Source organism: Triturus cristatus, chromosome 1_2 (genome assembly GCF_964204655.1).
Source record: "Triturus cristatus chromosome 1_2, aTriCri1.1, whole genome shotgun sequence".
Classification (NCBI taxonomy): Eukaryota; Metazoa; Chordata; class Amphibia; order Caudata; family Salamandridae; genus Triturus; species Triturus cristatus.
Window position 1 is genome coordinate 1091161192 of NC_140580.1, and position 24239 is coordinate 1091185430.

General features: G+C 40.0%; 1 protein-coding gene across 1 annotated transcript in view; it reads right to left on the reverse strand.

The window, feature by feature from the left end:
• C5 (complement C5) overlaps positions 1-24239 on the reverse strand; it is a 384799-nt gene that overhangs the window by 174195 nt on the left and 186365 nt on the right. Inside the window, exons 16-19 of the mRNA XM_085613588.1 lie at positions 14726-14794; positions 13354-13554; positions 7913-8003; positions 3840-3922 (exon numbers count right to left, since the gene is read on the reverse strand). Coding sequence (XP_085469714.1) covers positions 3840-3922; positions 7913-8003; positions 13354-13554; positions 14726-14794 — 444 coding nt within the window. The remainder of the gene's footprint in view (positions 1-3839; positions 3923-7912; positions 8004-13353; positions 13555-14725; positions 14795-24239) is intronic.

Below are 24239 nucleotides of genomic sequence, written 5' to 3' on the forward strand. Positions count from 1 at the left end.
GAAAGAAGTGCATTGCCCCGGTATATAACACAGGAGATTCAGTGCTGTGGCACCCAAGGTACAGAGCACAAATGGAAGATAACAATCTCACCTATTTGCATTAGCCCAGGGGCAGCTGTGCTGTGCCCCTGCGAAGATTTTAGCAGGGGGTGAGGGGCTCACAACATGTGCAAGTCAAGCAGGAGGCCTTGGCTTGGCCCGAGGGTCACAGCAATTGACTTAACATGAGTAGCGACCTAGAACGAGCTTTGACCATTCAAAGACAGCTGCACATCACCCGTTTCCACAGAAGTCGAACCGGGCAGGCCTTGAATCAACGTGGGGTTCCTCTGAGAGGACCACAAGAAGCTAAAGGACAAAGTATGCAGTGTAAAAACAGAACTGGGTGTTGTGCACCCTTCAGTAGCGGAGCATCACCACTTCAAACCACTTCAGAAAGAGGTGGCAGTAGTGCGAGCTAGGGTGGATGATGCGGAGGGACCCACCAGGAGGAATAATATCAGGGTGGTGGGGCTCCCTAAAGGTGTTGAGGAGCCAAGCATGGACTTATACCTGGAGGCCTGGCTATCTGAACAAGTGCTATGGGCTTAAGACATTCACATTCTTTTTGGTAGAAAGAGCACTTAAAGAGTGCCCGCCTTCAACTGGGGCACCGCCATGGCTAGGAGTGGCGAAACTGTTCAGTTTCCAATATCTAGATAATATCCTACAGATCCTTTACTTCTTTGCAACACTACCGGTGGTGCTGAGGATGACATTCTTCAGGGATCTAAAATAAGTATTAGCCTCCTTGATTTGAGGAAACAAGAGACACAGGGTAGCAATAGCCAATTTATAGGATAGGGGTGCCTAATTATGAACTGTATTATGCCACTGTCCAGCTTTAGTGGCCGTTATTATGTCTAAGGGATACATCATACAATGAATCCCAAGCGTGACATGTTAGGCTTTGACTTAAGGGGTAAACCACTGCTGGAGTGATTATTGGAATACCCCCTTTTTGTAATATCCCAAACGTACATTCATAAGGGCAAGAAGGAGGTTGCGTATGCCCTGGGTCTGCGGTTAAGGGTCCCACCACTCTGTAGGCATCTGACACTGGCTTATCCAATTGGAAAATGGACCGATGCGGGGTACACAATGTGGGGCGATGTGTTGTGTCAGATGGGAAACTACATACCTTTGAGGGCCTGGTTGGTGCAGGTGGTCTAGACCCAGGCAGTTTTTGCTGTATTCAGATCTGTGTGGAGTAGCAAGCAGGATGCAAGGGTCCGATGGTGACTTACCTCCTATAGCGGGACTCATTGAAAGGATGATAGCTTCGGCTGACACAGGGCGGGTAATGTCCGGCATTTGTGGTGATCTACTTAGAGACTTCGTTAATGCCGGCATCCAAGCTCTTAAGGGGTGGTGGGATGAACAGTTGGAGATAGAATTCCCAGAGTTGGCATGGAAAAGATGCCTCGGTTCCATTAGGACACTCATATCGAACGCTTGTTTCCGCTTTACTCAGTTCAACTACATACATCATACATACCTTACTCCAGACAGGATAGGGAGGATGTTTACGAGTGCCAGGTTGGTTTGTCCTAGATGTCAAAAGATTAACACAGACTTCCTCCACATGATATGGGCATGCCTGCTGATTCTCGACTATTGGTGAGAGGTGACTCAATGCATATCAGAGATCTTCTACCACAGGACCCCACTTGTTGCCTCCTCAACACTGGAATAGTGACCAAGCGGACGAAGCGGCTGGCTGGATTCCAGCGCTTGGATTTAGTGCTTGCAAAATGTTGTATTGCTATGTGTTGGAAAGTGGCGATGGCCCCCATTATCCAATTGTGGCAGAGAGATTTGGTCCGTTGGGGCACAGCAGAACTTTCAGTGTACGCAGATGCGAAGGTGCGGGATGGGAGATGTAATCTCATGGAGCAATGGGGAGAGTATTTGGATCGACTGAATAGCACACTAATGCCGGAGACCCACAATAGTAATGGTTGAATGTGGCGGCGGTTGTTGCTTATGAGAGAGGACAACCCTCAAATCTTCTCAGGACGCCAAAAGGAGGGCACACAGGAGTGCAGTCTGTGTACATTGGTGTGTCAGATGATGGAGAACACTGCATGTGCACACAGAGGGACGAAGCCTGAGGGGGATCACTCGCTGTCCATGCAGCTGCAGAGGTGATGTGTGTTTATGGTACCATGAGAGAGGAGAGGTGGCGGGAGGGAAGGAGAGACGAGAGCTGGCTAGGTTGCGTTGGTTAAATGCTAAGCAGTGCATCTGCGATTTTTCCACCTGTGGCTGAGAGGTTGACTAGTTATGATGCACAACTTTTGTACATCTTTTCACTCTTCAACCTTGAGATGTTGTATGTTGGGGCCGTTTGTGCCTACACGCTACAGATACTATAACTATATGTACAATGTAAGTGATTTAAAAAATAAATACATAAAGATGTTAAAAAAAACAAAAAGGAGCCATGCAGGACTTTACCCAGCTCACAGACCAGTAGCAACGATGCAGCTCTTCCTAGGAGTTTAGTTACCTGCAGTTTTATTCACCAAAGTGATCATTAACTGTCCGCTCTTAGATTTGTGTAATATCTTCAATAATGTTGATTACCCAGTCTTCTTATTCGTTTGGTATGGGCATAGCTCTTTAATCTCACTCCAGTGTGCTCTTTGCCTCTGCAATCTATTCTGCATTCCACTATTTACATTCTGTTTTGCCCTAGCTAAATATCACACATCTCTCAATACTTCACCCTTCCACGGTGGCTTCTTAGCTCTTCTTGTTTTCAGATTTGTTCTTCATACATTGTTTTGGTGTTTCCATTCCTTTGCTCTGCTGTGCTTATCACAGCATATTTGTCCATGTGAACCTAGCCATGACCTTGATACAGACGCTTTTGGTCTTCTACGCTCTTGCCTATGCTGCCTTAGCCCTCTTGCCTGCTCAAGGTTTAGCTCTTTGATGCTGATATCTCAGAATTATGGAAATCCGCCCCATAGACATTCTCTTCTCTCGTGTTCATTCTGCTCTAAAAGTGCTCGAGATAGCTCAGTCTTTTCTTTGCCTTCATTCTTGTCTTAAATTTGTGGTTTTTTTGGAAACAGGTGAATTGTGATGTTTTACTTATGGTTTTGTAGTGATTGCCTAGTGTTCAAGTACTTTAAGTAAAGCGCTATTTGATGGAGAGATCAGTGTGGAATGCTCAACTGTTGCAACAGATGCGCAGACAAGTGGACAGAGAAAATCATGGATGATTAAACGAATGAGAGAACATGTGATGCATCTTGCCATCCTGAACTGCCTTAAGGCCACCCAGTTCTGTCACTGTCTCCGCTTTGAACTCCCATACAAGGATGGTTCAGTGGGGCATAACACTGAAAATTGAAATTCACCATGTCATGTCCAAAGACTTGCAACTTCTGGGTAGTGAGTGTGAGTGAAATAAAACATATGTTAATTATAGATTATGCAACGTGTGTTGTGACGTTTCAAATGTATCTTTAATACCAACTCTTCCTCTTTCTCTCATCCTGAAGATGTCTCTCTCACTCTCCTCTACTTCCCATGTAGGTTACCAGTTTGGAACTAAAGATCAGTTAATGTTTCATACTAAATGCATGTCAAAGAAAAGGTTTCTAAATGTTCACCTGGATAGAGCAGAGGATCCTGGGAGCTTGGGTCATGTGGTGCCATACATGATCAATTATAAGAAGTTGCTAACACGGTTACTTACACTCCCAATGGAATCTGATGAAATTTTGACAGCAAAGATGACCGCTGTCCTCTAGTCATCGCGTGGCCCAAACACAGCATGTGCTTACCTTGGTCAGAAATACCAATGCCTTGAATTTCCCACGAAGTCAAAGAATCCGGTAGAGTAAATGACAAGGACTGGGACCCAGATCTGAGAACATCAAAAAAGATTATTGCTCTTAATGACAATATAAAAACATGTATACTACGTGGTCGCGCCAAGTGTCGTTCATCGTGTGCGCATTACTGAAGGGGTCAGATTATAAAAAGGACAATCGGCCAGAAGCGCATACAAATCTATAGAGTCAAGAATAGACCTAGGTTGCGCGTCGATTTACAAAAACAGCATGCAGAAGAGTGCACAGCTCATAGACTTGGAATAGAGATTCAACTGCTGTTCTGAGTTTGTGTACAATGTCCTGAGGACCTTTGACCCCTGGAAACCCCACCAAGGTGAGGGCAAAGTCAATGAACTGCACAGGCAAAGGAAGCCGAAGGAAGCATGATGAGCAAGTGTGTGACAACTTTCTAGTTCTTCTCTTCTGAACAGCTTGTATTTACTCTAAATGCTAAAATTACTACCTGTAGTTTCAAAGTTTTCTACATGTGGGTTTTCACGTTAAAATTGGGACAAATGCACACATAGGTTTATGTGAAAAGAAAGTGATTGCCAACATCCATGCAGTTTAGTAATCAGAAGAAAAGTGTTTTTTAATTCAATAGTTGTGAAAACGGCACAACCACTTTCAGCACCAGGTGACACTCACAAGTAGATATAACCAGTTTGAGGGGGGGAAATTATTCCACGGCATAAATCTAGAAAAAGCAGGAATCTCCACAAACTTTATGTAGGGCAATAATCAGGATCTATGCAAAACTTCACTTGTCTACTAAAAAAGCAAACCCCTCTAGAAATCAGGTGGAGAACACTGTGGGTGACGCCATCCCATCACAGATTGAGCAAAAAGGGGGCAGCCCCGCAAACTAAGGTGACAGGGTAGATAGATATACCAAATCAAAAAAAACTCCACAATGCGTGATTAATCCACATAAAACACATAAAATAAATCAACCTACACGCTTTCTCATGTCACCCTTCAACTTTGTTGCCACCATGCCAAAAACCACAAGGATGGCATGTACAATATATATACTCTACAAGGTGTGATATATATATATTGTACATGCCATCCTTGCGGTTTTTGGCATGATGGTCACAAAGTTGAAGGGTGACATGAGAAAGCGCTTAGGTTGATTTATTTTATGTGGATTGATCACACCTTGTGGAGTTTTCTTTGATTATATATATACACACACACACACACACATACATATATATATATATATATATTACCTACTGGCGGTCGCCAGTAGGTAGTTATAGTTAGGACTCCTTTTCCATAGGAAAACCTCAACATTCTATTTTGAATAACTTTGGCGCCGGTCGATGAATCCTCGCGAATTTCTCAAAATAGGTGGGGCGCTACGCTCCGCTCCTACCCTGAAAGTCTCGGGGGGATTCGTCAAGCGGGGGCTGAGATAAAAGGGGGGTCCCAAAACGCGTTTTTCCCATGCATTTTTCCATAGGACCTTTAGAACGAGCTACAGCCCGAACGGCTGAACAGAATTACTAGAAATTTGGCAGAGAGGTAGTCCCTAGGTCAAGGAAGTGCCTTTTGTAGGTTTGGTGTAAATCTGTTCAGTAGATTCTGAGAAAATAGCCTTTAAATCAATATATATATCTGAGCCCGCTTACGGTACGCTTACCGTACGCTTACCGTAAGCGTACGGTGGCGTGCGCGAGCGCGATTCTGATTGGCTCTTAGATCTTAGTAAACATTCGAATCGGCCGAAACCAGGAAGCGGCGTCCGCCATTTTGTCTCTCGCATTGAGAGTTATTTCTCAAACTTGATGCCCAAAAACATGTTACGGGGCATTTTTGACAACTCCCTCCCACACAGTCATGTTGAGGGAGTCCCCAAACATCCCCAAAGAGCAAAAACGGTTATATTTTTTTTTCGGCAATTTTGCCGAGTACGCTTACCGTACGCTTACCGTAAGCGTACGGTAATTAAAATGAAAAAAAAAAACACTATCCACACTTACCCCACCCCCTGTGCTTTAGGTGGCAGCAGGCCACCAAATGTACTGGGCTTATTGAATGTCAAAACACTATCAACACTTACCCCACCCCCAGTGATTTTGGTGGCCGCAGGCCACCAAATGTACAGGGATAATTATTTCTGAAAAAAAACATGAAATTATAAAATCGAAATAAAAAAAACACTATCCACATTGACCCCACCCCCTGTGCTTTTGGTGGCCGAAGGCCACCAAAGGTACAGGGCTTATTACTGCGCAAAAAAAACATGAAATTATAAAATCAAAATAAAAAAAACACTATCCACATTGACCCCACCCCCTGTGCTTTTGGTGGCCGAAGGCCACCAAATGTACAGGGCTTATTAAAGTTGATAAAAACCGTGCACGGAACGAACTGCGTTAAGTGGGCGCGCACGCCTCGAATGGCGTAAAGTAACTTAGCATTTAAAAAACCGTACAAATTCACTGAAAAAACCATAGGTTTCACACACGTTATAGTTAGGAATTAGCATTTAAAAAACCTTGCAAATTCACTGAAAAAACCATAGGTTTCACACATGTTATAGTTAGCGGAAATTTTACTGATAAAAAACCAATGAAATTGCCCCGTTATAGTTAGTGCTGGCAACTATAACTCACGCGACCGCAATCTTCTGCTGATGACATATGTGTCTTTATAAAAAAAAATATTTGTAATATATGTATAGCTAAAAATGTATGGAAGAAGACATGGGCAAATAAGTGTCTAAATACAGTATTAGCATCAGCAGAGGATTGCGGTCGCGTGAGTTATAGTTGCCAGCACTAACTATAACGGGGCAATTTCATTGGTTTTTTATCAGTAAAATTTCCGCTAACTATAACATGTGTGAAACCTATGGTTTTTTCAGTGAATTTGCAAGGTTTTTTAAATGCTAATTCCTAACTATAACGTGTGTGAAACCTATGGTTTTTTCAGTGAATATATATATATATACGATTCACTCCGCAACAAAGCTGCACATCGCACACTCCTTCCACATATTCAGAGGCATAATCCATTAAGTGCATGGGGTGGTTTATTTCAGGTACCAAGCCGAAAAACCCAACGCGTTTCGGTGTTTGTACACCTTGATCATGAGGATAGATATTATATTGTTAGTTCAAAAAATTATGCAACATAGACAACACAAAACATTGCACTTCAACATGAAAAGAATTAAAGCCAAAGCAGGCATCACCCCACTATTCAACTAGCACACAAGTGTTTGTAACTATGACATTGAAGGCCCTGCCCACCAGCACTCCTGATTATGACACCAGAGAATCTACCCACCAGTGTACCGGTGTCCTTATGTGGTAACATAAACTTTCCCTTAAGCATCCTTGACTATGGCATGAGGGTGACCCTGCATATATCTGCCTCTAGCTAAGACTTGATCAATCTGGCCAATGGGTAACCTTTAGTATGGCATCCTAAACCCACCACACATATCTCCCAGTCTATAATGATTTAGACCAAACATGTGCATTCATGACTATGACATTATTAGCCCATCACATCTGCAGCTTCGACTGTTAAATCCTAGATTGTACAGTGTGCGCTCCTGACTAAAACAATCAATCAACCCACTTGAACACATGACTATAACAGAACACACCTGGCCCATTTGTGTCCTCTACTATAGATTGATAGATCTTACCAAAGTGCACCCTTGACTATGACATCATGAAGAAGCTGCATATCTGCCCCTGAATAGGATATCATCTGCATGATCTATGTTCATCCTACTCACTCTCAGAGCTATCACATCATAAATGCGCTAAGGTGGGCTTCTGAATATGACATCATAAACGTGTACCAATACCAACCATGATTATGACATCATAGCACTCCCTGACGTGCACCCCTGGCTATGACATGAAATGACTGATGCATGTGACGTCTTTACTACAAAACTATAGGCTTACCTATTTCTGTTATTGACTATTACATCAACATAATATTGTAGGAAATGTACATTACAATTATTGCATTAAACCTTATATCAACAGTACCTATCTGAGATTTTTTGGATTTTCCACATCCAGCTTTCAGGGAAATAGCTGCGAATTTGTGGTGAATCCACGTCAAAGAGCGACCTTATTTCTGTAAAAAAGACAATCTGATGAATCAAAAAATGGGAATGGTTTGTTTCGGTATAAGCAATCAATAAACAATCTCAGCGTTAATAAGCATAGGTCATGATGTGCAGCAGAAAAGAAGAAACATTCTCTATTGCCATATTTTATATAAGAATCTTTATGAACTTCTAAAGCACAAATTTAGCTGGCAATCACTGAAGACTGTGCAGGGAACACACCTAATGAGGCTAACGGTAAGTGATGGTCACGCCGTAATAATTGTGTTTGCCTGTGATCGCTAAATATCTTTGAAAGATAGCTGGCTTTAGGTATATGTGTTTAAAGTTGCCTTAGTCAAGCATAATAGCTGCTTAGAATCTTGCAAGCTAAAAAGTGAGTGCATGGGTGCTTCTAATTTACCACGGTGAACTGGTCTGTGCAGCACTTGAGCGGTTGCTAGCTTTCTTGGAATGTGTTGTAAAAATGGCAGGCTACGATGCCACAGTTCACACAGAATATACCATGTTGCTTGCCTATCAACCTATCAACCAGGGGAGATCTCAGGCACAATTTGGGTATGGTACTGGGATATCGGTTCCAAAATATAGGGTGACCGTATTATTGTGGTCAAAATGTCATCAGTACCAAAATATGATACAATATCAAATGTAAGTATATCATTTTATATTGTTTGCAGTATTAATGATGTTAAAAATCTAGCACACTACTGCATAATAATGTATATTTTGGGTGTGTTTTTGTTATAATTTATATATAAATATATGTTCAATTATAGATTTTATAATATTACATTTTGTTGGGTATTTTGTCATTGGTCGTGGGCTTTATCAGGGGTTTAGGTGGATATTATTTTGCTATAAAGGTAACTTAATTGACATATCAAGATATTATTTGATTAATAATACTTTAATTTGTCTAATTATTTTATGTGATGTAAAAATAATTTTTAAGCTTACTGAATAAAATATTGAGGTTAATTGATTTGTGTTTTGTGAGTTTTTTTATAATAAAAATGAGTTTTCCAAAGTCTGGGTGAGTAGTTTATTATTTTGACTAAGATCATTTTACACAAACAAATAGATTTTTTTTTTACAACATGTAGTAGTTTAAAAAACCCAGTTTACTATTTAAGTTAAAATATATTTTTAACATTCTCCTGTTAAATTAAAATAGTGTATTGGAGTTCTGATTTGTTGTTTGTTTTGTAAAACATTTAATATTTTTATGTTTTCCACAAATAAAATAATAAGATATACATATATATCCAAACAAAAGGTGCGGTTAACCGACCTGGTCAAACTGCAAGTGGTGCAAGGAAGGACGCTACCGCCAGAGCCTCTTTAAATACCACCACACCTCTCTTACTTCAAAGTCAGGGATATCATCCATCATGAGAGTATCAAATGTAGTGTCCCGAGCCAGGGCAATTGTGGATACATTTAGATTATTAGCTTGTTTGCATTGCTGTATAAAAACCTTTTTGAGCTTAAGTTTTCTATTAAATAAAAAAATGTCAATGTGTGGTCTGCAATAGTCCAGGTTCATGGTAGGACAGAATGAAATACCCAAAATACATTTTTCATGTTTAATGATGTATGGTATCGCCAACTGGCCTGCATTTTTGTGGGTTGGTGGGAGGAGCAACATCTAAGGGTTGATACAAATGAGAGATGGACAAAGCACATCACTTTTTGGACCAGATACATAGACGATGTGTTTATGATCTTGGAGGGTCCGAAAGACATCCTACAGGACTTTATGACACACGTCTCGTACTAATTTAAATCTCAGGTTTACACACAGAATACATGATGAGGAAATGGATTTCCTTGACGTCTCTGTTAAGGTGGTGGACAGCAAAATACAAACTAGCCTTTTTAGGAAAAACACAGCAAGAAACAGTATCCTTCATGTAGGCAGCCACCACCTTACAAATTAAAATAGAGCATCCCATACGATGAGCTATTGAGAGCAAAACATAACTGCAGCGCTGATGTTGCTTTTAAAGAAGAGGAGGGCCTCATGATTTGGAGACTCAGGGCTAGAGGTTGCCCTTATAAAGTACTCAGAGCAACCCGTGACAAAACATCATGGACAAGAGACTCTGCTACACATTAGAAGGAAGGGCATACAAGAAACCCAGCCAATTAGACTCATAACAACTCACAATAACGAGTCTGTCTCTATTTGCAAAATGCTTAACAAACATTGGCATTTGGTCATAAGTGGCTCTGTCATAGGGAACAGTGTGTCCTCTCACCCTCTAGTAACCTTCCGCAAATCCAGATCCTTATGAGATATCCTTGTGCACAGTTACATTAACAAGAGGGATACACAAGCAAGTTGGCTTAGCACACAGTAGAGGTTTTTCAAATGTGGCAGGTGTAAAGCCTGCAAGAGTAGCAGCAACACAAGGAAATTTCCTACTTCCCACAGGTAAAAAGTGAAACATTAACAAATTCATTACATGTGGAAGTGACTATGTGGTCTCTGTGCTGGTATGCCCCTGTGGATACAGATATGTGGGCAGTTCTATCTGCCCAGTGAAGAAACATGTACTTGAGCACTATGGGGCCATTAAGAATTGTGATACAAACTATCCAGTGGTGAGACACTGGGCAAAAATGCATAACAAAGATGCTGATTTGATATTCTATTTTGGGATTGACAGGGTACTGAAGAACACACGAGGCGGAGACAGAGAGAAGAGACTGAGGGTGTTGGAGTTAGAGTACATTGTTTTACTCAGGAGTTAATCCCCTGCAGGACTGAATGAAGATGAGGAATTACATGTCCATATTGGCTAATTTGGCGATGGATGGTTTACATTTTAGAGCATGTCTGCTGTTTCTCTTTGAATTTTCATATTCTTGTCCTACTTTCTATATTTTCTCTCCCACTTGATTTACTTTTCTCCCACTTTTCTCCCATCTTGTCCGGCTCTCTTGGCTCTGATAAGTCTACCTTCTCCACTCACCTTTGCTTGATATCTACATGCCAGAATATCACTATGCTAGCGTATTTTTCGTGACAGTTGCGGGGGGTAAATTGTTCATTTGTCTTTTAATGTGTTTTGGAGTGTTTTTAACTAGCAGAGGGAATTAAGTTATACACAATTTGAGAATGTATCTAATTTGCAGCAAGTATCTGATCATGTTGACTTGTCAGAATAATGATTTGTCACACTCAAAACTGTTTATGTGATGTTGTTAGGATATCTTTGTGGTTATGGGCTACATAGCCACTTGGCTGTTACTTTTCAATTTTGTGTTTATTGTGTATTGATAAATAATTATATAATGTCCTCACAACAATACTTTGAGGCTAGCCACTCGGTCAGATGGTATGTACCTTCGTTTGATTGTATCCAACAAATTGGTTGTTCTTGGTCATATGGTATGTAACTTTGTTTGATTGTACCCAACAAACCGGTTGTTCTAGTAACAATGCCACTTGGCTACATTTAATCTTTTGGACTCATGCACCAGTTTTTGGTGTGTACACCTCTGTATGCTGGGACATGTAAAGCAACGTAAATACAAAGCTGATAAGCAGTGCTTAATTTGTAAAAAAAAATAAGTGTCAGAGCTCTCATCAGGAGACCACTGCAACTTGCACCTCACATTGCCCCTCCTACTTATGCCAATGATAGTAACAACACAACTATTAATCATGTTAGTCCTACAAGCGTAACAATTCAGACTATTTCAGGTCCCTAAAGCTATAAGAATGGTTTGGGCGGCATCTAATAGTCATTTTTAATGTACAATGAATGACTAATTAACTTTTGTTGTGGTCAGCTCTAAATTAGCCAGACAGTGCCACTTTGTGTCAGACTGTCAAGTGCCGGTGTTGACAATTAAGTGCCGGTGAGGAGCACCGGAACACACTGGCTCAAATCAAGCCCTGATGATAAGCCTTATGAATGTTTTGTTCTCTGGTCGATCTGATTAACGTTTGATTATTATTTATATATATCATTGATATTTATCAGATATATCTCACGATATGATATCGCACTAGGTAATGAATTTAAATATGACGTTCATAATTGTTTTTTCTGCTAGAAGTATTTCTTTCATTTTGATGAATCCATGCAACTAGCCCTCTTATTAAAGGTGATGGGGCACAGTGTATGTTAGCAGGCCGTGACCAAGTCCCTGAGGGGGTGAAACACGTTGTCGTAAATAAACCTTGGATTACAAATTGTGGAGTGTGAATCCTTTCCGTAGTCTGCTCTATCTCCTGGATTGAGTTTCTGCCGATATATATATGCACACACAGAAATAATTTTGTAATATATAATAAAACCTTCATTCAGATTTATATAAAAACTATTTCTTATAATTGTGGAAAACATAAAATGTTTAGCAAATAATATTTGGGCATTTTTTTAAAGTTGCGTACAAAGGGTCAGATCTACTAGTGACCTGCATGCATTGTCCTTGCCTGATGCAGGTCAATGCAAGTCCTTATCTGGAATTTACTAAGCCACGCAAAGCCAATTTATTTAGCTTTGCGTGGTTTAGTAAATACAAAGCAACGCAATGCAGTGCATATCTCTGCCTTGCATCACTTTGCATCGGATAGGCATTACATTAGTGGAACATGCTTGTTTCTAAGGCTCCACCCATGTATTGTGATGCAAATCCAGATTTATGAAGACTTGTAAACATGGTTTTGCTCCAAAATGGTGCACCTACCTAACATTCTGCCTTCTGCAGCACACATAGAAAGAGGAATGTGCCTTTGAGGATTGTTTTTGTGCAGGAAGGTCTCCCTTCCTGCACAAAACCAATGCTGCCTGTAACGCAAGCCCCGTTGCTATATGCTGCAAGTGTGCTTGCGTTGGTGCTAAGCAGCATAAACTGTTCAAGCGCAAGGAGAGAGCAGAAATGCTCCATATCTTTGTAAACTATATCCTCAGTGGTCATATTTGAAGAAGAGTGTGTATTTTGCATATTTTGTGTCCTAGTATGTGTCTGTAGTGGTGTGTCCGTGTGTGTATCCATATGTGTACGTCGCTATTTGTGTGTGACCATGTGTGTGCCTGTGTTCGTGTGTCTGTGTGAGTTTCATGTGTTGTGTGAGTGAGTGTATGTCCCTGTGTGTTCATGTGTGTGTGTGCACGTGTTTGTGTGTGTGTGCACGTGTTTGTGTGTGTGTGTGTGTGTGTGTGTGTGTGTGTGTGCATGTGTGGTGCACGCACGTGTGTCCACAAGTCAATGCAGAGATCAGCCCTGAATACAATATTATTGCATGTCTCCAGCATCACTTAACCATTCGGTAGAGACCTATCGAAATGAAAAAGACATAACATTAAATAAGCAATGTTCTGATGAGTTTGAACTTACGCATTCGAGCCAGTTCCAGTGTTTTGCCAGTGTACTCCGCTTCCACCAGGCTGCAGCATTTCTTGAAGGCTTCAATGCAGCGCAGAGGGAATCTACCACCATTGATGCGACTGGCCCTCACCTCGCAGGTCTCTGTCGTGGGGTATTTAGCCATGCCGTCCAGGCAGCACTGTCTCACATCCTTGTGTTTAAAAGAGTTTACTGGGGATAAAACAGAATGGTGTGATAGGGGGCAGTTTTGCTGGGTCGCCCTTCCTAGTTTTATAGGGCTATCCATTGAATGAGGTCACAATACCTCTCAAAATCCTGGGTGACATCATCAAAGAAGGCAAGGTTAGAATGTCTCTTCTTGGCGATTGTTAAGCATGCAGGACTGGGTAAAGGGAATTTCTTCTTTTTCCTCTACACTCAGATGGCCCCTTTAAAGGAGCCCTCTGGGGAATGATGTCAAAATAGGTTTTACATATCAAACAGACGTCAACAAAGGGGCATTCTGTCGCCCATCCTTGCTGATGATGCAAGGCTGGGTCCGATGCCAGGCTTTGTACTTTTCACTGGATGGCCCATTTAATTGCAAGAGGCATCTGCCAATCAATGAGCGAGGTTAAAAAGCGATGCTCGCAACGACTTTCAGAGCACTGAATGCCTCTCAACTAAAATAGGGAACACTACAATGAAAATGTAAAAATGAAAGAGAAGAAATGTTATGAGGATGATTGTCTAATGATCCATATATTAATTTAAAAGATTTTCACGGTTGGTCAAAACCTTGCAGTTCAAGTCACCGAAAATGTTTAATTTTGTTGCACTCTAAAGCAAACAGCAGGCAGATTTATGATTAAAGTCATCCCAAATAATAAGATTCCAGTCAACGTTTCTTCTATTAATATTTGTCAGTTTTAAATGGGTTAGCTAGAAACACGAATTAATTGTGCAAATGTAAAACACAGTACGGTGTCCCCCAATCTTCTAGATATGAACGGCCATTGCCTGACACCCAACACACAATCTCTTGGAAATAAAGATGTTCAAACTGTGGTGTGTGAGGGCCTCATTCACAAAGGTAAACTTACACTTATGTGTAAGTTTACGTTTGTTTAGAAATACACAAACTCTGATTTAATAGTACGTTTACGACTGCAGAGACTCCGCAGCGAGAACTCCGCACATAAAAAGATATTACACATGGGATCTTCTACGTCCGACGGCAGAATCTCCGCAGTCGTAAATTTACGATTACATCTGACTTCGTGAATGCCAAAAAAAACGTAAACTTACACAAAAGTGTAAATTACCCTTGTGAATCAGACCCTTGGTGTCCCAGTATCCGAACTATGCAGAATTTCCTTAGCACACACTACAGGTCACTTACTTGCAGCTATCTTTTTATCTTCGAAACTGGTGTCGCGTTTTGGGCGCACAATGTCTGTGCAGGCTTTATCTAGAAAAAAAAAATGCATTTAGGAGCGGTGAATGAAAAAAACAGGAATCATACAGCAGATTTAGGATCATTGGCACTATCAATGAAGCTAGCATTATTTGTCAGGGGCTCCAATCAACAACTACCTTAAGGTGCTAATTTGCACACCGACTGGTTTGCGAATGGCAATGCAATTTGCGATGCAATTCAAGTAATAATAGTTGACATTGCAAACTGTAGTTTTGCAATGCGTTGAAAAATGGGCGGCCTAATGAATATTAATTAGGCAGGTTTCAATATGCGAGTCAGGGACAGCTGTGCTTAAGGCTGCTGTAAAAAACAGAGTTTCCATTTTAGGAACATATCGGTGTGGGCAGGCATTGATCGTCTGGGCCACTGCCTGCTCCACCACCCCTGAGGGCTAATGACACGATTCCCGAAGGGAAATCTGTACCCAGGGGACAGGTTTACCTTCGCAAAGAGATTTGTATGCTAAATTAGGTCTAGCATATGATCAATGGTGTGCAACCATAATTCTGGTTGCAAACAATTGACACATCCCTTTCTAAGTCACAAATATGAAATGCGCCCCTTTTACACACCAAAAAATTGATATATCCTTTCCAAGTCACAAATAGGAAAAGGGCGCCCCTTTTACACCCACTCCCATTTGCTATTCAAAGAGGATCGCAAAGGACCCTTTATGAGTCTGAAAGACTATTACGACTTATGAAAAGTGCGAAAACACTTTTGCAATCTCCAAAATTGTGTTATTGTGAAACAAAGGGTTTGTGACAGCTGGCTTTGTACATCTGGGTCCAAGTTGCTTACCTACAACAGAGGTTTTTCACCTTGCTCACATTATAGAATCACATGGTGTAATTATCTCGTCATCCATTTGGAAAGTACCATTTGTTTTTCCATGAGAACTTCTAAGAGCTGAAAATTGAACATCACTTTGATAATTTAACCACTATCTTTGGGAACAACACGCCTGATTCAAAAAGTTTAATATACATGTGTAGATTTACTTGTGTAGATCTAATCCTACGTCTAGGTGTAACTCCACTTTTTAGCTAGTGGTAATTACACGTAGGTGCAAACTTACGTCTACAGCCCCTGAAATGATATGAGGAGCGGGGAGTCTCTTAAAACAGAATTTACGAGGTAAAGTTATTGCTACTCATTTTTCACCTGTTAGTGGAGATATCTGCCAACAAGGTGGAGAGGGTCTTAAGGTAAAATATAAAAACAATTATTGAAGTTTATCTTCTTTAAAAAAATTATTTATAATATATAATATAAGTCCAAAATAAAGCAAAATAATTATTAGTAACCTGGAAGTAATAAAGTAAAATGCTACAACACATTACACCTCCAATTACATGTGTATTAGATATTATAGTACTTTAAATATATTCATTTATTTTATGAATGGTAATTTTTAAACAATTATTAAAAAGTACCCATTATCACTAACATTTCATGTTTCTATTTAATTTACACTAATTATGGTTAAAGTTATGTATTTACTTTATTTAAATACTTTTTACATTTTTAAAAATAAGTTAAAAAGCTTAGTTTTCTTTCTTAATTCAGTGGAGAATTACTTTTTAAAAATGTATAAAATTATAAAATGAGTCAATAATTATATTAACGTTACTAAAACTATTCATATCTATCTAACTAACTAGCTATCTATGTGTGTTTATATCTATTAATTATCTATCTGACTAACTAGCTATCTATGTGTGTGTGTGTTGTGTGTGTGTGTGTGTGTATATATATATATATATTAAGTTCAAAACTTCACAGTAGTGAAGGAACAGCACACATTCCAAGAGAAGTCTTGTGTCTGCTTATTTATTTAATCCAAATGGCAAACAAATATTATACCTGACACGTTTCAACCCAAATGGCATTGGTTATAAGTACCCAAAGCGTTTCAAGCCTAATGGCCTTGGTCACAGGTACCTGGTCAGTATAATTTCCGTTTGCCATTTGTATTTGTATTAAATAAATAAGAAGCAGACATGAGACTTCTCTTGGAGTGTGTTCTGTTTCTTCACTACAGTGAAGTTTTGAACTTAATGGATTTACAGGGTCTCACATCCAGGCATGCACCACTGCTGTTAGGGCTGGAAGTGAGTGAGAACTGTGTTGTGGGGATTGACATATATGTATGTATGTATATGAATCGGGCCCTTAAACTTTACAGAAACACACATTCACTGGATGATGTCATCAGTGATGTCATTTGAGATGTAATCAGTGATGTCATCAGTGATGTCACTGACCGTGTCATGAGTGATGTAATATGTGACATCATCAGCAGTGCATTGCGGGCGCGTGAGTTATAGTTAGCTCAACTAACTATAACCGGCGAATTTCTCTGGTTTTATATGAGTTAAATGTCCAACTAACTATAACGTCCCTGAAACCTATGTTTTTTTTAGTGAATATATATATGTGTGTATATATATATATATATATATATATATATCGGAAAATTCGAAATTCCTGCTACTTCCACTCGACGGCGGCGAAGAAGGAAACTCGGACCCCGCTGGACTTCAGGTCAGATGTTTTTATTGCAGATCACAACCCACACACGACGCGTTTCGGGCTTCAAGAGCCCTTGATCACATGCAAATTAACCTTTCACTTTCCACTTTTAAGTGTGTTTTGAGTGTACCACCCACTTCCCCTAGTTCCGTGTCACATGGTAATGAGCAGGGTAGAAAGACTTGCGATGGACACTAGTGTAAGCTGACTCCATTATAGGAATATGTTTACATGCAAGTCTTAATTCAGCATATGTTTTTCTTATATCTTTTTACATATTTGTATCAGACAATCAATGCAATTACAGGATAAATCCCTGGAATTATAGAACGAATTTTCTAACTGGATAAATCCAGTACCATGACAGAAAAAGAAAGTGCATAAGTGCAATAGCAGCAAGAAAGACAATATTAACGTGCAAAATGTGCAAAAAAGTGCGAGAAATAGTGCAAAATGCGCAAAGATATTTCATTATACAGTGCTTTAGATAAAATACCTTATAAAATTAATTACAGTTTAATAAATATGTAAACAATCACAAATATTAATAACAGTAAAATTCCATTGTTGTATATGAATATAAAATACTGTTAAAAAGCATATACTGTAAATTGCACATATTCAAAAAAACATATATTCTTTGGTTTTTTGTTGTTCTAATGAACTATTTAGTCATAGTTTTTTTGATTTCCCTTGAGAGTTGGTGGCGACAGGTTGTTTTCTTTATACTGTTTTTATCTCTACAACGCACATCTTTTTATAATTATTATGTATAGATACTCTTATAATACTATTAATGATAATTAAAAAGATGAGACATGGATCATGACCAGATTCTGTTGTCATGTATTTCCCTTTTAGGTATTTCTACTGAGTCATTATAGTGTGCCCATTCATAGGAAGTTGTGCATATCCTCTGTATTGTTCAAACCGTTAGGCCATTTACTGTCGAATTCCAAAATGATCCTAGTTTCTAACTGTCTTAATTTACGCTCCCTATTCCCACCCCTTCGTGACTTGGGGACAGCGTTGATGACAAAGTATGTTAGACAGTTGATATCGTTAGCATGGATTCGCTTAAAATGCCGTGCCACAGGATAAGCTGGATCACTGTGTAAAATGGCTCTAATATGCTGCAATATCCTGACGTGCACCTGTAGCTTCGTACTCCCGATGTAGTTAAGGCCACATGTGCACGACAGGACATATACAGCATATTCGGTTTTGCAATTGTAATGGCCACGTATTGAAATAGGAGATTCACTGAATGGGGTTGTGTAATGGGTCTTGTTACAGCCAAACTTGCAAGCTCTGCAAGTTGCACATTTTCTGAAGCCGTTGCTGGGTTGTAGCCAGCTGGCCGATTTCCTGGTTTCTGGGGAACTCTTGTCTAAGGTAGATCCCATGGTTTTGCCTCTTCTGAAGGTGATTTTAGGGGTTTCTGTTAGTCTGTTACATAGTACAATATCAGTCATCACTATAGGCCAATGTTTTCTAACTATAGCTCTAATTTTACGTTCTTCATTACTGTACGCTGTGATTAATCTTGGGCTGTCAATTTTAAACGTACTAGCATCTGATATGCATTGAATCTCAGTGTTGGTGTTTTTGAACAGACTTTGCCTTGGACGCATACTTGCTTTTTTAATGGCGTCGCCAATAATTTTATCACTGTACCCTCTATCCTTCAGTCTTTCCACCATTTCATTAGTACACACATTAAAGTCTGACTCATTGTTGCATATCCGCTTGAGTCTTAGGATCTCTCCATAAGGGATACTTGCAATAAGATGTCTAGGGTGTTGACTTTTTGCATGCAACATGATATTGCCCGATGTTGGCTTCCTGTATAGTGTGGTTGCAAGTTTCCCTTCCTTGATGTGCACTAATACATCCAAAAATTCAATGCGTGTCTTGTGTATGTGGGATGTAAAGACAAGGTTCATGGTATTTCTATTGATGTCTTCAATAAAAGAATGGGCTTCTGCCTCGTTTCCCTTCCATAATATAAAAACATCATCTATGTATCTCATGTAAGAAACTATGTGTGTCTCAACTACTGCTTGGTGTGCCTTGTTGAGAACCTGTTCCTCCCACCAGCCTACATGCAAGCATGCATAGCTGGGGGAGAAACAGGCTCCCATCGCCACGCCTCGTTGTTGTTTGTAAATATCTTTATCAAAAAGAAAAAAATTGTTGTAGAGGCACCATGAGATGAGCTCCAGAATGACTTTGTTATGTTCGTAAAATTCACTAGACCTTTGGTCCAAAAAATGTTTTACCGCTCGTAGTCCCTGGGTGTGATCTATACTGGTATATAATGATTCTATGTCTAAAGTAATAAGACATAGATCATCAGTCCAGTTTAGTTTTTCAATCTTCTGTAAAAAATCGCCTGTATCTTTAACATAGCTAGGTAAATCTTTAACTATGTTCTGTAAGAAATGATCAATATATTGGCCAACTTTTTCACTTACGCTGTTAATGGCCGATATAATGGGCCTGCCAGGGATGGGCATAACATTTTTATGGATTTTGGGAATTAAATATAACACGGGTAATACTGGAAACTCATTATACATAAATTTGTACTCCTCCGTGGAAATGAGACCTTCACGTCTCCAATGTGCCAGCTTTTTGTGTAAAACTGTCTTGGCTGTGTTGTATTCTTTGATGCTAGATTTAGTATAGCAACTTACATTATTAAGCTGTCTCTGTGCTTCCAAAATATAATCATTTTTCGGCCATAAAACCAAATTCCCACCTTTGTCCGATTTTTTTATAACCACATTATGATTTTCACTTAGCTTTTTCATTAGCTTATCATACTCTCTTTTTTTTAAAAACATGTTTCTTTGTTTTCTGCTTTTATTGATTTTGTGGTTCAACTTTTTTAGATCATTGCTGATCATGTCGTGATATGTATCAACGGCATCTTTCGGCATTAGTGGTACAAAACATGATTTAGATTTAAAAGGGCTGATCCCAGCCCCTTTCTGTGTTTGGTTGATTTTTCTCAGTCTCTCTTGTGTATTTAAGTCTGTGTTGTCATTGAGGATTTCAGATTCTGATTGTCCATGTAGGTCATGTAATATAAGTAGAGTAGGAATGTCCGAGGCTGCCAACAGTGGATCTGGGGTGATATTCTGTTCTGAGGATGTGTCCTCTTGTTGTTTGCTTGACTGCAATGCAAAGAATTTCTTAAGTTTGAGCTTCCTAATGAAGCAATAAACGTCAATGCGAGTACGTGCATAGTCAAAGCTATCACCAGGGCAGAAATTCAAACCGAGTGCCAAAAGTTGTTCCTCCGCTTTAGTTAATTCTATTGAGGTTAAGTTGACAATACTATTGTCTTTTAGCGCCGTTTTCTTTGCCACTGGGCTTTCTTCTTCGTGCTTTTGTTTGCACCTTTTGCGCCTGTTGGCTCTTTTCTTGTTTCTGCGTTTTCTGTTGGCCTCCTTTGCTGCCTCGGTCGCAATGTTAATAGTCTTTCCTCCACTAAAAAATCAAGCTCTTGTTCTACATTTAATTTGGTTTGTTTCGCATGGGGACGATCTATTTCTACACTCGATCCACTCGTCAACGAAACGGTGTCAATGCTGGATGTGTCTTTGTCGTTGTCGATCTCGATATGTGCACTTGCAGTGTCGCGCTTGGCTTTTTCACTGTAGTGTTGTCTCCTTGCTGTATCGAACTTGCGGGCAAAGGTAAAGATTTGGCCATTTTCATAGTCCGCTAGATCACGGGCGAACTTGTGTGCCTTTCTGAATTTTATTTTTTCTTCATGCTTCTTTACTCTTTCTTTTATAGCCTCCCTTGTTTTAGTAATCAGATCTGTTGTTTCTGTTGTTTCAAATTTACTCAACTGGTTGTTTATTTCCTCAATTTCCTTTAAGATTTCCAGACGATCGATGTTGGCATATTTAACCAAAATATTGACCAGATTCATGGAAGCCGCTAAATTGCTTTCTCCCCACTCGCGTAACATGTTGGGGTTAGGTTTGTCGAAGCTAGGTGCCAGCAAGATATGTAGTCCGCGCGGGACCCTCCCAACTTCGGCATATTTAGACAGTGACTTATGCTCCCACCATTTTGTGGTCTCCAATTTCATTTTCTTTTCTAAGTTTTTCAAAAGGGACTTGGCATCTAAGTCTTGATCGCTCTCCATGTTCACCGTTTGTGCTGTGTTGTTTGAAGTGCTTGGAAAGATGCCAAACACCTCCTCTGCCGCCATTTCCCTCTCTCGCATCATTTCTGCCGACATTGTGGGTTGTGAAAATTAGCTGGATTCGTGCAAGTCGTACGAGTCGGTAAACTCTAGACTTGTCGTTCGATAGCCTTAATGAACAGTCTCTCCCCACCTACAACATTTGCAAATGCAACTCACCGGTGAAGTACGTTTTCTTGCGGGTCCTCCGACCCAGCCGATCGCGTTCTCTCACCGATGCTCGTTTTCTTTCGCAATAGTAGGGGGCGGTCGCCAAAGTTCCACCACGGATCCTCGCTGTGCTTCGGTCGTGGGCGGCCGCCTACTTGGAGGGGAGGGGGTCCGGTGACGGAGGCAACCGACCTCCGTAACAATATCGGAAAATTCGAAATTCCTGCTACTTCCACTCGACGGCGGCGAAGAAGGAAACTCGGACCCCGCTGGACTTCAGGTCAGATGTTTTTATTGCAGATCACAACCCACACACGACGCGTTTCGGGCTTCAAGAGCCCTTGATCACATGCAAATTAACCTTTCACTTTCCACTTTTAAGTGTGTTTTGAGTGTACCACCCACTTCCCCTAGTTCCGTGTCACATGGTAATGAGCAGGGTAGAAAGACTTGCGATGGACACTAGTGTAAGCTGACTCCATTATAGGAATATGTTTACATGCAAGTCTTAATTCAGCATATGTTTTTCTTATATCTTTTTACATATTTGTATCAGTCAATCAATGCAATTACAGGATAAATCCCTGGAATTATAGAACGAATTTTCTAACTGGATAAATCCAGTACCATGACAGAAAAAGAAAGTGCATAAGTGCAATAGCAGCAAGAAAGACAATATTAACGTGCAAAATGTGCAAAAAAGTGCGAGAAATAGTGCAAAATGCGCAAAGATATTTCATTATACAGTGCTTTAGATAAAATACCTTATAAAATTAATTACAGTTTAATAAATATGTAAACAATCACAAATATTAATAACAGTAAAATTCCATTGTTGTATATGAATATAAAATACTGTTAAAAAGCATATACTGTAAATTGCACATATTCAAAAAAACATATATTCTTTGGTTTTTTGTTGTTCTAATGAACTATTTAGTCATAGTTTTTTTGATTTCCCTTGAGAGTTGGTGGCGACAGGTTGTTTTCTTTATACTGTTTTTATCTCTACAACGCACATCTTTTTATAATTATTATGTATAGATACTCTTATAATACTATTAATGATAATTAAAAAGATGAGACATGGATCATGACCAGATTCTGTTGTCATGTATTTCCCTTTTAGGTATTTCTACTGAGTCATTATAGTGTGCCCATTCATAGGAAGTTGTGCATATCCTCTGTATTGTTCAAACCGTTAGGCCATTTACTGTCGAATTCCAAAATGATCCTAGTTTCTAACTGTCTTAATTTACGCTCCCTATTCCCACCCCTTCGTGACTTGGGGACAGCGTTGATGACAAAGTATGTTAGACAGTTGATATCGTTAGCATGGATTCGCTTAAAATGCCGTGCCACAGGATAAGCTGGATCACTGTGTAAAATGGCTCTAATATGCTGCAATATCCTGACGTGCACCTGTAGCTTCGTACTCCCGATGTAGTTAAGGCCACATGTGCACGACAGGACATATACAGCATATTCGGTTTTGCAATTGTAATGGCCACGTATTGAAATAGGAGATTCACTGAATGGGGTTGTGTAATGGGTCTTGTTACAGCCAAACTTGCAAGCTCTGCAAGTTGCACATTTTCTGAAGCCGTTGCTGGGTTGTAGCCAGCTGGCCGATTTCCTGGTTTCTGGGGAACTCTTGTCTAAGGTAGATCCCATGGTTTTGCCTCTTCTGAAGGTGATTTTAGGGGTTTCTGTTAGTCTGTTACATAGTACAATATCAGTCATCACTATAGGCCAATGTTTTCTAACTATAGCTCTAATTTTACGTTCTTCATTACTGTACGCTGTGATTAATCTTGGGCTGTCAATTTTAAACGTACTAGCATCTGATATGCATTGAATCTCAGTGTTGGTGTTTTTGAACAGACTTTGCCTTGGACGCATACTTGCTTTTTTAATGGCGTCGCCAATAATTTTATCACTGTACCCTCTATCCTTCAGTCTTTCCACCATTTCATTAGTACACACATTAAAGTCTGACTCATTGTTGCATATCCGCTTGAGTCTTATATATATATATATATATATTCATATTTTTTTTTCATACCGAGTGCCCCAAGAGCAAGGACGCACTTGAACAACAGCTCTCTTGGTGAAGTCTTATTTATAAGTAAAACTGGAAGCTTGCATTCTGATGTCAATTTCAGCCGACGAGTTTCAGAGCTCCTGCTCCTTCTTCAAAAGCTCGACATTCAGTTTGGCAGTTCGGGCTGGACTGTTCCCATGAGGCACAGGGTCAAGACTGATTTGCATATGGCCAGGTCTCAACTGGGGTGGCATGATGAGCAAAAGAATGATGGATTTAACCCAGATCATACATCAGACTGGGGGTGAATGTTTTGATCTGATCTGCATTCCGTCCATCAATTGTGTGTCTTTTGCTTTCTCGCTCTAAGTGCACCAGGTATGCCCATACGTGGGTCCTGGGCTCACTGTGCCACTGGAATCAAGCTATCCTGGCTGAAGAGGGGTGATACCCCGAAACTGGTCTTAGGATGCTTGTTT